Raw genomic sequence first — 15212 nt, forward strand, 5'->3', positions numbered from 1 at the left:
ACTGGCTCCAGGTCATCTACAAGACCCTGCTAGGTAAAGTCCCCCCTTATCTCAGCTCACTGGTCACCATAGCAGCACCCACCTGTAGCACGCGCTCCAGCAGATATATCTCTCTGGTCACCCCCAAAGCCAATTCCTCCTTTGGCTGTCTCTCCTTCCAGTTCTCCGCTGCCAATGACTGGAACGAACTACAAAAATCTCTGAAGCTGGAAACACTTATCTCCCTCACTAGCTTTAACCTGTTAGGGCTAGGGGGCAGTATTTGCACGGCTGGATAAAAAAAATGTACCCGATTTAATCTGGTTACTAATCCTACCCAGTAACTAGAATATGCATATACTTATTATATATGGATAGAAAACACCCTAAAGTTTCTAAAACTGTTTGAATGGTGTCTGTGAGTATAACAGAACTCATTTGGCAGGCAAAACCCTGAGACATTTTCTGACAGGAAGTGGATACCTGATGTGTTGTATTACCTTTAAACCTATGCCATTGAAAAACACAGGGGCTGAGGAATATTTTGGCACTTCCTATTGCTTCCACTAGATGTCACCAGCCTTTACAAAGTGTTTTGAGTCTTCTGGAGGGAGATCTGACCGAACAAGAGCCATGGAACGATGATGGCCCATTAGACACCTGGCGCGCGAGTTCATGTTGGGTACCCTCGTTCCAATACGTTATAAAAGAGAATGCATTCGTCCACCTTGAATATTATTCATGTTCTGGTTAAAAAGGCCCTAATGATTTATGCTATACAACGTTTGACATGTTTGAACGAACGTAAATATATTTTTTCCCCTCGTTCATGAAGTGAAGTCCGGCGGGCTTAGATCATGTGCTAACAAGACGGAGATTTTTGGACATAAATTATGAGCTTTTTTGAACAAAACTACATTCGTTATGGACCTGTGATACCTGGAAGTGACATCTGATGAAGAGAATCAAAGGTAATGGATTATTTACATAGTATTTTCGATTTTAGATCTCCCCAACATAACGGCTAGTCTGTATCGCAACGCGTATTTTTCTGGGCGCAGTGCTCAGATTATTGCAAAGTGTGATTTCCCAGTAAGGTTATTTTTAAATCTGGCAAGTTGATTGCGTTCAAGAGATGTAAATCTATAATTCTTTAAATGACAATATAATATTTTACCAATGTTTTCTAATTTTAATTATTTAATTTTTGGTGCTGACTTGACTGCCGGTTATTGGAGGGAAACGATTTCCTCAACATCAATGCCATAGTAAAATGCTGTTTTTGGATATAAATATGAACTTGATAGAACTAAAAATGCATGCATTGTCTAACATAATGTCCTAGGAGTGTCATCTGATGGAGATTGTAAAAGGTTAGTGCATCATTTTAGCTGGTTTTATGGTTTTGGTGACCCTGTCTTTGAATTGACAAAACATTACACACAACTCTTGTAAATGTACTGTCCTAACATACTCTAAATTTATGCTTTCGCCGTAAAACCTTTTTGAAATCGTAAAACGTGGTTAGATTAAGGAGATGTTTATCTTTCAAAGGGTGTAAAATAGTTGTATGTTTGAAAAATTTGAATTTTGACATTTATTTGGATTCAAATTTGCCGCTCTTGAAATGCACCTGCTGTTGATGGAGTGCACCACGGGTGGGACGCTTGCGTCCCACCTAGCCCATAGAGGTTAAGCACCAGCTGTCAGAGCAGCTCACAGATCACTGCACCTGTACATAGCCCATCTATAATTTAGCCCAAACAACTTCCTCTTCCCCTACTGTATTTATTTATTTATTTTGCTCCTTTGCACCCCATTATTTCTATTTCTACTTTGCACTTTCTTCCACTACAAATCTACCATTCCAGTGTTTTACTTGCTATATTGTATTTACTTTGCCACCATGGCCTTTTTTGCCTTTACCTCCTTTATCTCACCTCATTTGCTCACATTGTATATAGACTTATTTTTCTACTGTATTATTGACTGTATGTTTGTTTTACTCTATGTGTAACTCTGTATTGTTGTATGTGTCGAACTGCTTTGCTTTATCTTGGCCAGGTCGCAATTGTAAATGAGAACTTGTTCTCAACTTGCCTACCTGGTTAAATAAAGGTGAAATAAAATAGTTTTGATGTCTTCACTATTATTCTACAATGTAGAAAATAGTAAAAATAAAGAAAAACCCTTGAATAAGTAGGTGTGTCCAATCTTTTGACTGGTACTGTATATGTACATGTGATGTGACCCATGCAGGAATCAAACCCACACCATTGTGTTTCCAGACCCATCCGCCTAACCCACTAAGCCATTGCAACCACAACTTGATGACAGTGACACTACATGGAAACTTCTCAGTCCTCTCAGCCCTTATCCACCCAATAGTGCAGTTCTAAATGCAGATGTCCTCGGAGCTGTGTGGGCTTCTATGGAACAACAGCTGAGGGCCAGATCAGCTAGCTAGGACTTACTGCACGTGTCACTCCACTTGGTAAAGGGAGTGGTAATACACAGAGTTGAATTGGTCTTTGTGTTCTTCAGTGAAAAGGCTTTGACCTCGACAGTCAGAGTGCTGGTGTTACATGGGTCTGGTCAGTGCCTGTGAGGATGGGGGGCAGAGGGCAGGGGGGGCTGTGTGTGTGTGTGTGTGTGTAAGAGTGTGTAAGAGTGTGTGTGTGGGGGGTATTGTGTATGTGTGTGAAAGAGAGAGAGAGAGATATAAATTGTGTGTGTGTGCGTGTGTGTGCTTGCGTGTGCGTGCGTGCGTGTGCGTGTGTGTGTATGTGTGCATGCGTGCATGTGTGCGTGCGTGCACAAGTTTGTATAGGGGCAGTAGCAGGACACAGCACCCCAGGGGAACTGACCTCTCTGTACCCAGAGTGCACCAGGATGATAGCCAGACAGGAAGTGCTGCATAGACACATGAAATAGAGTAGGAGCCAAATAATGGCAAAAGCTGTTGAACTTACGCACATCCAGGTACTTTCTGCAGGTGCTGGAGTTGTAGGCAAACTCATGGAAAACAGAAAGGAAAACGCTGCACACTGATGCTCATGCTTCCAGGTGATATTTATTTACAACAACGTTTCAACCCTTAGGTCTTCATCAGGCATCCATATCCCAGGTGGGGGTGGAAGGTCCTATATAATGGGGCAGTACTCAGTAACGCTGGGCGAATTGCGCGCCGCCTCATGGGTCTCCCGGTCGAACCGGGTCTGTAGTGACGCCTCTAGAACTGCGATGCAGCGCATTAGATCACTGTGCCACTCGGAAGGCCCCATATTGCACTCTAACAGCAGAGCCATTCGTATTGAACTCTAACACAGCATGGGCAACAAAAAAAGGGGATAAGTAGGCTAAATCAACAGTTATAAATACGGAAATTAAAATGTCATAAATATAAAACTACAGTTGAAGTCGGAAATGTACATACAATTAGGTTGGAGTCATTAAAACTTGTTTTTCAACCACTCCACTAATTTCTTGTCAACAAACTATAGTTTTGGCAAGACGGTCAGGACATCTACTTTGTGCACGGCACAAGTAATTTTCCAACAATTGTTTACAGACAGATTATTTCACTTATAATTCACTGTATCACAATTCCAGTGGGTCAGAAGTTTATATACACTAAGTTGACTGCGCCTTTAAACAGCTTAGAAAATTCCAGAAAATGATGTCATGGCTTCAGAAACTTATGATAGGCTAATTTACATAATTTGAGTCAATTGGAGGTGGACCTGTGGATATATTTCAAGGCCTACCTTCAAACTCAGTGCCTCTTTGCTTGACATCATGGGAAAATAAAAAGAAATCAGCCAAGACCTCAGAAAAAAACTGTACACCTCCACAAGTCTGGTTCATCTTTGAGAGCAATTTCCAAATGCCTGAAGGTACCACGTTCATCTGTACAAACAATACTACACAAGTATAAACACAATGGGACCATGCAGCCATCATACCGCTCAGGAAGGAGACCTGTTCTGTCTCCTAGAGATGAATGTACTTTGGTGCGAAAAGTGCAAATCAATCCCAGAACAACAGCAAAAGACCTTGTGAAGATGCTGGAGGAAACAGGTGCAAAAGTATCTATATCCACAGTAAAACGAGTCCTATATCAAGATAACCTGAAAGGCCGCTCAGCAAGGAAGAAGCCACTGCTCCAAAACCGCCATCAAAAAGCCAGACTATGGTTTGCAACTGCACATGGGGACAAAGATCGTACATTTTGGAGAAATGTCCTCTGGTCTGATGAAACAAAAATAGAACTGTTTGGCCATAATGACCATCGTTACGTTTGGAGGAAAAAGGGGAGGGCTTGCAAGCCGAAGAACACCATCCCAACCGTGAAGCACGGGGGTGGCAGCATCATGTTGTGGGGGTGCTTTGCTGCAAGAGGGACTGGTGCACTTCACAAAATAGATGGCATCGTGAGGAAGAAAAATGTTGTGGATATATTGAAGCAGCATCTTAAGATATCAGTCAGGAAGTTGAAGCTTGGTTGCAAATTGGTCTTGCAAATGGACAATGACCCCAAGCATACTTCCAAAGTTGTGGCAAAATGGCTTAAGGACAACAAAGTCAAGGTATTGGAGTCGCCATCACAAAGCCCTGACCACAATCCCATAGAAAATTTGTGGGCAGAACTAAAAAAGCGTGTGCGAGCAAGGAGGCCTACAAACCTGACTCGTTACACCAGCTCTGTCAGGAGGAATTCATTGAACTTATTGTGGGAAGCTTGTGGAAGGCTACCCGAAACGTTTGACCCATGTTAAACAATTTCTAGGCAATGCTACCAAATACTAATTGAGTGTATGTAAACTTCTGACCCACTGGGAATGTGATGAAAGAAAAAAAAAGCTGAAATAAATCATTCTCTCTACTATTATTCTGACGTTTTACATTCTTAAAATAAAGTGGTGATCCTAACTGACCTAAGACTGGGAATTTTTCATAGGTTTAAATGTCAGGAATTGTGAAAAACTGAGATAAATGTATTTGGCTAAGGTGTATGCTAACTTCTGACTTCAACTGTTTGCTATGAGACCCAAAATTGAGCTCAGGTCCATCCTGTTTCCATTGATCATCCTTGAGATGTTTCTACAACTTTATTGTAGTCCACCTGGAGTCCACCTGTGGTAAATTAAATTGATTGGATATGATTAGGAAAGGCACACAAGGGCCCATTATTGTTTGTAGAGGTGCCAAGTCGGTTGTGCCTACCACAGAAAATATTGGTTTCTCCTTTTGGTTTGTGAGGGAATGAGTCCCTTCTGGTCCGTCAAGTCTACACCAATACAAAGGACTCAGCAGTGCAGTGGTAGGTTACACAAGCTCACAGAACGGGTCCGCCGAGTCTTGAAGCGAGTAGTGCGAAAAAAATCATCTGTCCTCGGTTGCAACACTCATTACCGAGTTCCAAACTGCCTCTGGAAGCAACGTCAGCACAAGAACTGTTTGTTGGGAGCTTCAAGAAATGGGTTTCCATGGCCGAGCAGCCGAACACAAGTTTAAGATCACCAAGCGCAATGCCAAGCGTCAGCTGGAGTGGTGTAAAGTTCGCCGCCATTGGACTCTGGAGCAGTGGAAACACGTTCTCTGGGGTGATGAATCACACTGAACCATCTGGCAGTCCGACAGACAAACCTGGGTTTGGCAGATGCCAGGAGAACGCTACCTGCCCGAATGCATTGTATCAACCTTAAAGTTTGGTGGAGGAGGAATAATGGTCTGGGGCTGTTTGTCATGGCTCGGGCTAGACCCCTTAGTTCCAGTGACGGGAAATCTTAATGCTACAGCATTACATTCTTGACGATTCTGTGCTTCCAGCTTTGTGGCAACAGTTTGGGGAAGGCCCTTTCCTCTTTCAGCATGACAATGCCCCCGTGCACAAAGTGAGGTCCATACAGAAATGGTTTGTGAAGAGCGATGCGGAAGAACTGACCTGCACAGACCTCAACCCCATCGAACACCTTTGTGATGAATTGGAATGCAGACTGTGAGCCAGGCCTAATCTCCCAACATCAGTGCCCGACCTCACTAATGCTCTTGTGGCTGAATGGAAGCAAGTCCCCACAGCAATGTTCCAACATCTAGTGGAAAGCCTTCCCAGAAGAGTGGACACTTTTATAGCAGCAAAGGTGGGACCAACTCCATATTAATGCCCATCATTTTTGAATGAGATGTCCGACGAGCTGGTGTCCACATACATTTGGCCATGCAGTGTATTTTATGGAAATAGTCTAAAGGGAAATAAGAAACGGTTTGACATGATTAACTATTTGGTTGTTGCCCTAAAATTATGAACGAGCGGTTGAAATAGCAACAGGTCCCGCGCGCGTTTGAAGCGAGTCACTGTCCATGGTGCTGAACTGAGCGTTCCCACTTGTAGCTCGCTGTATCTAGCAATTCAAGCGGCATAATATGCATCTTGGCATAGCGACAATGACGCGTCGGTCTCACGCTGCAGTGCCGAAATCCCAGCGAGCACGCTGTTTAGCCCTGAGCAAGAGATCTCAGGAGATGGGCATGAATCCCCTGCGTCGTATCTCTCTCCTTGCGATTGATGCAAGAACCTGCGTGCGCTGCCTGCAGCCACAACATCCCTGTCAAACAGCGTGCAAGAGGGGAAATCGGTAAGCGGCGAGGACATGCAGGAGAAGTCTGTAGCAAGCAGCCGCGAGTAGCAGTAACACAACCACATCCCTTTGCCATAGTTGCGGCTCGTGCGGACGCGGGCTGACTTTTAAACAGAAGCCTCCGGGGGCATTATGTTTGTCAACAATAGATGACATCCGCTTTGAGGAACGGCCCGTCGTCATCACTCACGAACGGTCTCGCGACTTTTCAAACAATGACTGACAAGACATTGGCTATGTAGGCTTATGCTATACCTTACTAAAATATACTAGGCAACCTTCTCAATCATAACTGGTTATTTGAATGGGTCAAAAACTACCGCCCCTTGTAGCCCTATTGATTGGCCTTGTAAGTGATTGATTGAACCCCGACTCTCTTACATTTACTGAGGAAGACATGTTGGGGTGTCAGCCGTTTAAAAGGTCATAGAGGTACCGAAGCCCCCTGTGTGTTCTAGGCCTGTACTGCTAGTTGGGAGATTGTACTCCTACACAGACTGATTACTAGACTCCCTTATAACCACGAATGCTCATTATTGCTTTGATGGTAATTTTAAAACGAGCTCATGTCATAGGCCTACACATCCTACAAAATAGCCGTTACTGAAAGTAAAGCAACAATTATTTTTAAGGGACCCCCAAAGGAACAATGAATAGGGAGCTTTTTGGTAGCCTAGTTGCTGTGTTGATTTATCCTATAGTTTAATTGATGTGACCAATAGAAGGATTAGGCTACCTCTCTCTAAAGGAAACCGTTCGCTGTCGAGTGACTGACACCATATCCAGCAAGAGTTCTGGTCATATATATTGGCTAACGTGTGTTTTATTTGTAGCACTATGCCGCAAGCTGTTGCATATAGATGTGGACTATTTGGATGAAATAGGTTCACATATGACACAGCAAACTAAGGAAACCCAACCATTCACCTTGTATTATTCCACCAACGATCACGCTCGCCGGTTCTCAGTGAATTTGGCCATAATACACGCCATCCAGTGAATATGTTGTTTGTTTGACCACGAGGGTCGTGCAATAGGCAATTCCAATATTCTGGGTAAAAGTCTGTGATTTAAATGTAAATTCGAATCTGTCATGTGTCTCATTTTGCTTAGAATGAATATTTGGGATCCGAATCACCATGTTTGTGAAGAAAGGGGCAACAGTGTGCCACTGCCAAAAGGTCAAAACAACGTAGCCATGAAGCACAAACAGGGCCAATCTCTGAACCATTAAAGGCTACAACAATGAGAGGTGAACGGATCATTTCTCCTTTCTTCTCCACTACAAAGAACAAGTATCTTACCATATCTTAAAACGTGCGGCATCCCGCGAGAGTATCCCAGAAACAGCATCAGAAGCGGGAGCAGCAGTCTGAGGTTGAACCTGAAAACGAGACTAGTTATCAGCGGGGAGGTAATCTTCATGTTGTTTGCAAAATGCACAGTGGTGATCCCCCGTACGCTTTTGATTCGCCCGGAATTCGGTCTACGGTCTTTCGGCAGGGTGATGGCAGCCCACGCGCAGGATCACGGCATGGTCACTCGCGCTTCCCCTAAATCCATTAGCAGTCCCGGCATGATTCCCTACTTCACTGCGCCAAGAAACGATCCTCCGGTTCAAGAGACGGCGGGACATCCATGACGGGCGTTACAAACCGGTGGGGGGCCCATACATGGGCCGGTGCCTAGCGGAGGTGAGACACGGGCAGCCGGATACCCACACGTGAAGAGCGTTGGTAGGGGAGCAGCGGAGAGCGCCAAGCAGAGCTGAATCGCAATAGCAGCCTATGAGGCACTTTATGTTGCCTACTCTCCCATTATACTGCACTGCTGCACAGCCTCTGACGTCGAGCCAAGGTTAGTGTGAGCGCGCGCCAGAGAAATAGCCTACAGAAGAGGGGGAATGGAAGGGTGAGAGGCAGAGAGCGAGAGAGCGAGAGAATATGTCACAGGTTCTGCCGACAACAGTGTGCCACATATCCTTATCTGCATCCCAAATTAACTGCTCTTTTACAACGCTATTAGTTCCTCGGCTAATGCCATCCACCCACCCGTTTTGATTATGTAACGCTTGTGAGCGTTTTTACATCGCTCTGCGCAAGTAGCTTATCCACACAGACCAAGACTGTTCTCTCTAGGTCATAACCAGTGTCGCTATGTAATAGGACGCCAGACTATAGCGTCTCATCATCTGTGAACTATGATTCGGGCGTAATGGTGTGACTGTGGAAGACGTTCGTGGTGGATTATGCTGCTCCACAACAGCTTACCCATTCATCCAAAGGATGATGTAAAAAATGAATTGGGCCACCATTCATTCTAGAGGTCGATTTATTTTTTCTTCTTTGCTATATATTGTCTTCTGTTATTGAAAGTGATGGTATTCAATAATAAACACGATGGTCTGAAAACGGTCTGAAAACACAAGCATCGATGTTTGCAGAAAAGTGCAGTTGAATAGCTTAGAAACACGCTGGTCATTTATTTCAGCACCAATCACTGCCCCTCTGCGAATTTCAGCACCATGGACAGCGACGCAGTGACCCAGGCTGCATTCTCTGTAACAAGCTTAAGGCAGTAAGTTGGTGCTCTACGGAAAACAAGCGCCTCATTAGGCTAAATCAACCAGAATGTTGTAATATGTGTCCCCTTCACTTTTTCAGACATTTGGTTGTAGGCCTATGTAGGACAAGCCATGCGGGTACACCATGAATTGAGTAAGAGATGCTAGTCTTTGAATTGGTTTTAAATTGTCAGTTTAGAACCATTCAGAGACGTGACAATATGATGATTGTTCGCTGTTAGTGTAACTACATCCTTTCAAGGAATGAGTGGCAATTTTCTGAACGTTGGGCTTTATATCATATGAACAATGCACTCTAAGATCAAAACATAATTTCCATCTAGGCTTCAGAATCCAATCAATAAAACTGCTTCCAATTTTGTATAACCTTATGAGACAGGCCACGAAGACTTACAGCATATTAAACTATTGTTGACTTACTTTTGCCATTGCTGACATTTGATGAAAGTACAAAAAAACGAATAGGCCTTTTAACCAAATGCAGCTCACTTATCTCTTTCCTTGTACACATGTGAGAGGGAAAGACTTGAGTCAATGGTGAGAATTGAAATTGGCAGAGAGGAGCGAACCCATAACACCAGCTATCGACAGTATCCGCTCTGGAGGCACGAATATTTAACCTATGCAAATTACTTCACTTTAGACTTAAAAGCCTTCCAAGATCTGATCGCTCCGCGTGTATGCCTATCAACCGCCTCACAACCGCCACTGGAAAGCCAAAGACTCACGAACTAACTGCATAAAGAGATATGTGTCACCATGACAACCGATTAAAATCTGTGTAGATTTAGGAAAGCAATAATTGCTTAGAGTTAGTTAAAATATCACGTTTATATGTGAATACCCCCAACTGCATCGGCATGGAATGTAGGCGCAAAGGTTATAGATGTTTACAGTGCGTGCAAACGTTATCAGAGCCCGGGCCCCAAGTGTGCGATTCAGCCAGGGCTGATGATGAATCCGCGGTAGGTAACCTTCAGCAAAAAGGCCCCTCTACGAGTGGGTAGAGTGGCGATGAGAAGGGATTTAATCTTCTGCACCGAATGCACGGAGATATGAAAGAACTCTTTGATCTTTGCCCAACTCCTCCACCATAGCCCCAACCCACTGGATGAACAGTGTCATTGTATGTGGTCTCAAGTTTGAAGAAGTGAATGACAGGTGTGTGTGCGCGCGTGTGCGTATGTGTGTGTGTGTGTTTGTGTGTGTGTGAGAGAGAGAGAGAAACTGCACTGTGCGTGTGTGTGTTTCCTAGAAACAGCAGCCACAGTACAAAGAGTGTTTGGGTTAATCAGATGCAAATCTACTTACATCAACCAAGGCACTTTTTCCTAACCCTCGAGCATTGGGAGAGTCAATAGGTCTCTCTATTCAAGCACATTTTGAATAGCCTATGTAAACACCAATATTGCCTGCAAAAAAATACAAAGACACATGATCGATCGTTATCTAAGAACTTACAAACAACCAAAAGAAAACCAAAACTTGGATACAATGGGTAGTCGTGTGAACGTTCATACGACACTGGGTTGGGAATTTGGTTGCGTGTCTACACAGACGCACACTCTCTGACTGCGAGGTGAGAATATCAAACACACTGAAGCACTCGCCATCCCACCATCTGTGCTATTACCATAATTATGGAGAAAAGCAGCGTTTCACTAAGCCTCACACCCAGCATGAAAGGAATGCTTATTGAGCTTAGGGGAGAAGACATCGACTGATGGAGAGAAAATGCTGCAGAAACCGCTACTGGTAATTCACCTCTGGTGAAACATCGCCCTCTGTCTTGTAATATAAGTACTTCAGGTAGGTGGTCATAAAGCCAGATTGGGATCTGTAGATGAATGTCTGCAACAGTGCACCTATCCAGCTAGTGTAGGATTGATGGTGCTGTTGATGTTGGGGGGGGGGTGGTTATGGAGTGAGGCAGCAGAGGGTACTTGGGTTTTCTATTTCTAATTGTTATAGGGCCAACATGAATTCATGGTACGTTCACAAGCTGCCAGAGCTATCGGAAATACGAGATTCCGACTTGGAAGTTTCACTTGAACGACAATTCAAGTGTAATTACAAGCGGGGAAACCCAGAGAGAAAAAAACGAGTTACTCGAGTTGTTACGTTTCACCGCTGACCTTCACCTTTTCAACAACAAATCAGTTTCTGACACATAGAAACCTATCAACGTGGATAATGTAGCTAGTTAAGCTTGCTAAGTTTATTACTAGCAATGTGAGCTAGCTCATCTAGCTAGCTGAAATGCTATTGGTTGAAGAATTGTTCCGACATCAAAAGCACTTGAACACAAAATCATATCAGACTTACGACTTCCTTATTGGGATGTTTCCCCCTTCCGACGACCACATGAATACAGCACCAGTGTGTCTGTTGGGGTTTTGTACTTCTGATTTAGGTACTACGTGAAACCAGTGTGTGTTTTGGGGCTTTGTAGTACATATTACTAAATCCAGGCTTCGCTGTGTGTACACATAGAGTACTGCTCAAACGTTTGGACACACCTACTCATTCCAGGGTTTTTCTTTATTTTGACTATTTTCTACATTGTAGAATAACAGTGAAGACATCAAAACTATGAAATAACACATATGGAATAATGTAGTAACCAAAAAAGTGTTAAACAAATAAAAAAATATATTTTATATTTGAGATTCTTCAAACTAGCCACCCTTTGCCTTGATGACAGCTTTGCACACTCTTGGCATTCTCTCAACCAGATTCATGAGGTAGTCACCTGGAATGCCTTTCAATTAACAGATGTGCCTTGTTAAAAGTGAATGTGTAATTTATTTCCTTCTTAATACGTTTGAGCCAATCAGATGTGCTGTGACAAGGTAGGGGTGGTATACAGAAGATAGCCCTATTTGGTAAAAGTCCAAGTCCATATTATGGCAAGAACAGCTCAAATAAGCAAAAAGAAATGACACTCCATCATTACTTTAAGACATGAAGGTCAGTCAATGCGGAAAATGTCAAGAGTTTTGAAAGTTTCTTCAAGTGCAGTTGCAAAAACCATCAAGCGCTATGATGACACTGGCACTTATGAGGACCGCCACAGGTAAGGAAGACCCAGAGATACTTCTGCTGCAGAGGATACGTTCATTAGAGTTAACTGCACCTCAGATTGCACCCCAAATAAATTCTTCACAGAGTTCAAGTAACAGACACATCTCAACATCAACTGTTCAGAGGAGACTGTGTAAATCAGCCGTTCATGGTCGAATTGCTGCAAAGAAACCATTACTAAAGGACACCTGCTTGGGCCAAGAAACATGAGCAATGGACATTAGACTTGTGGAAATCTGTCCTTTGGTCTGATGAGTCCAAATTTGAGATTTTTGGTTCCAATTCCGTGTCTTTATGAGACGCAGAGTAGGTGAACGTATGATCTCTGCATGTGTGGTTCCCACTGTGAAGCATGGAGGAGGAGGTGTGATGGTGGGGGTGCTTTGCTGGTGACACTATCAGTAATTTATTTAGAATTCAAGGCACACTTAACCAGCATGGCTACCACAGCAATACACCATCCCATCGTGATTGTGCAGTATACATACAGTTGAAGTCAGAATTTACATACACCTTAGCCAAATACATTTAAACTCAGTTTTTCACAATTCATGACATTTAACCCTAGTAAAATTTCCCTGTCTTAGGTCAGTTAGGATCACCACTTTATTTTAAGAATGTGAAATGTCCGAATAATAGTAGAGAAAATGATTTATTTCAGCTTTTATTTCTTTCATCACATTCCCAGTGGGTCAGAAGTTTACATGCACTCAATTAGTATTTGGTAGCATTGCCTTGAAATTGTTTAACATGGGTCAAATGTTTCGGGTAGCCTTCCACAAGCTTCCCACAATAAGTTGGGTGACTTTTGGCCCATTCCTCCTGACAGAGCTGGTGTAACTGAATCAGGTTTGTAGGCCTCCTTGCTCACACACGCTTTTCAGTTTTGCCCACAAATTTTCAATGTGATTGAGGTCAGGGCTTTGTGATGGCCACTCCAATACCTTGACTTTGTTGTCCTTAAGCCATTTTGCCACAACTTTGGAAGTATGCTTGGGGTCATTGTCCATCTGGAAGACCCATTTGCGACCAAGCGTTAACTTCCTGACTGATGTCTTGAGATGTTGCTTCAATATATCCACATCATTTTCTTTCCTCGTGATGCCATCTATTTTGTGAAGTGCACCAGTCCCTCCTGCAGCAAAGCACCCCCACAACATGATGCTGCCACCCCTGTGCTTCACGGTTGGGATGGTGTTCTTCTGCTTGCAAGCCTCCCCCTTTTTCCTCCAAACATAATGATGGTATTTATGGCCAATCAGTCCTATTTTTGTTTCATCAGACCAGAGGACATTTCTCCAAAAAGTACGATCTTTGTCCCCATGTGCAGTTGCAAACCATAGTCTGGCTTTTTTATGGTGGTTTTGGAGCAGTGGCTTCTTCCATGCTGAGCAGTCTTTCAGGTTAAGTTGATATAGGACTCCTTTTACTGTGGATATAGATACTTTTGTACCTGTTTCCTCCAGCATCTTCACAAGGTCCTTTGCTGTTGTTCTGGGATTGATTTGCATTTTCGCACAACAGTACGTTCATTTCTAGGAGACAGAACGCTTCTCCTTCCTGAGCGGTATGACGGCTGCGTGATCCCATGGTGTTTATACTTGCATACTATTGTTTGTACAGATGAACGTGGTACCTTCAGGTGTTTGAAAATTTCTCCCAAGGATGAACCAGACTTGTGGATGTCTTTTTTTCCAAGGTCTTGGCTGATTTCTTTAGATTTTCCTCTGATGTCAAGCAAAGAGGCACTGAGTTTGAAGGTAGGCCTTGAAATACATCCACAGGTACACCTCCAATTGACTCAAATTATGTCAATTAGCCTATCAGAAGCTTCTAAAGCCTTGACATAATTTTCTGGAATTTTATAAGCTTTTTCAAGGCGCAGGCAACTTAGTATATGTAAACTTCTGACCCACTGGAATTGTGATACAGTGAATTATAAGTGAAATAATCTGTCTGTAAACAATTGTTGGAAAAATTACTTGTGCCATGCACAAAGTAGATGTCCTAACCGACTTGCCAAAACTATAGTTTGTTAACAAGAAATTTGTGGAGTGGTTGAAAAACAAGTGTTAACGACTCCAACCTAAGTGTATGTAAACTTCCCACTTCAGCTGTATATACTTAACAAAAATATGAACGCAACATGTAACCATTTTAACGATTTTACTGAAATACAGGTCATATAAGGAAAGCAGTCAATTGAAATAAATTCCTTTGGCCCTAATCAATGTATTTCACATGACTGGTCAGGTGGGCAGCCATGGGTGGGCCTGGGAAGGCATATTCCCATCCACTTGGGAGCCAGGCAAACCCACTGGGGAGCCAGGCCCAGCCAATCACAGTGAGTTTTTCCCCACAAAAGGGCTTTATTACAGACAGAAATACTCCTCAGTTTCATCAGCTGTCTGGGTGGCTGTTCTCAGACGATACCTAAGTTGAAGAAGCCGGATGTGGAGGAGTTCCTGGGCTGGTGTGGTTACTCGTGGTCTGCTGTTGTGAGGACGGTTGGACATCCAAATTCTCTAAAACGACGTTGGAGGCTGCTTATGGAAGATAAATTAACATTAAATTATCTGGCAACAGCTCTGGTGGACATTCCTGCAGTCAGCATATTTTGTTGTGTGTGTGCGTGTGCATGTGTGTGTGTGTGTGTGTGTGTGTGTGTGTGTGTGTGTGCGCACGTATGTAAGGGAAACCGTCTCTCTCTCTTTCCCTCCCCTATTTCTCTCTCTCTCCCCCCTCTCTCCCTTCTCTCTCTTTCTCTCAATCCCCCTCTCTCTCTCACCCCCTTTTCTCTCTCTCTCCCCCTATCGCTCTCTCTCTCTCTCCCCTTCTCTCTCTCTGTCTCCCCCTTCTCTCTCTCTCCCCTTCTCTCTCTCTCTCTCTCTCTCCCACGCTCCCTCAAAACATGAGATATTTGT

The 15212-nt window shown here is 43.5% G+C and overlaps 1 protein-coding gene across 1 annotated transcript in view; it reads right to left on the reverse strand.

Annotated features, from left to right (window-relative positions):
* LOC106571163 (glutamate receptor ionotropic, kainate 2) overlaps positions 1-8900 on the reverse strand; it is a 171613-nt gene extending 162713 nt beyond the window's left edge. Inside the window, exon 1 of the mRNA XM_045695592.1 lies at positions 7925-8900. Within this exon, the coding sequence (XP_045551548.1) occupies positions 7925-8045 (121 nt within the window). The 5' untranslated portion in view covers positions 8046-8900. The remainder of the gene's footprint in view (positions 1-7924) is intronic.
* Between the last annotated feature and the right edge of the window lie 6312 nt (positions 8901-15212).

Source organism: Salmo salar, chromosome ssa15 (assembly GCF_905237065.1).
Source record: "Salmo salar chromosome ssa15, Ssal_v3.1, whole genome shotgun sequence".
NCBI classification, from domain to species: domain Eukaryota; kingdom Metazoa; phylum Chordata; class Actinopteri; order Salmoniformes; family Salmonidae; genus Salmo; species Salmo salar.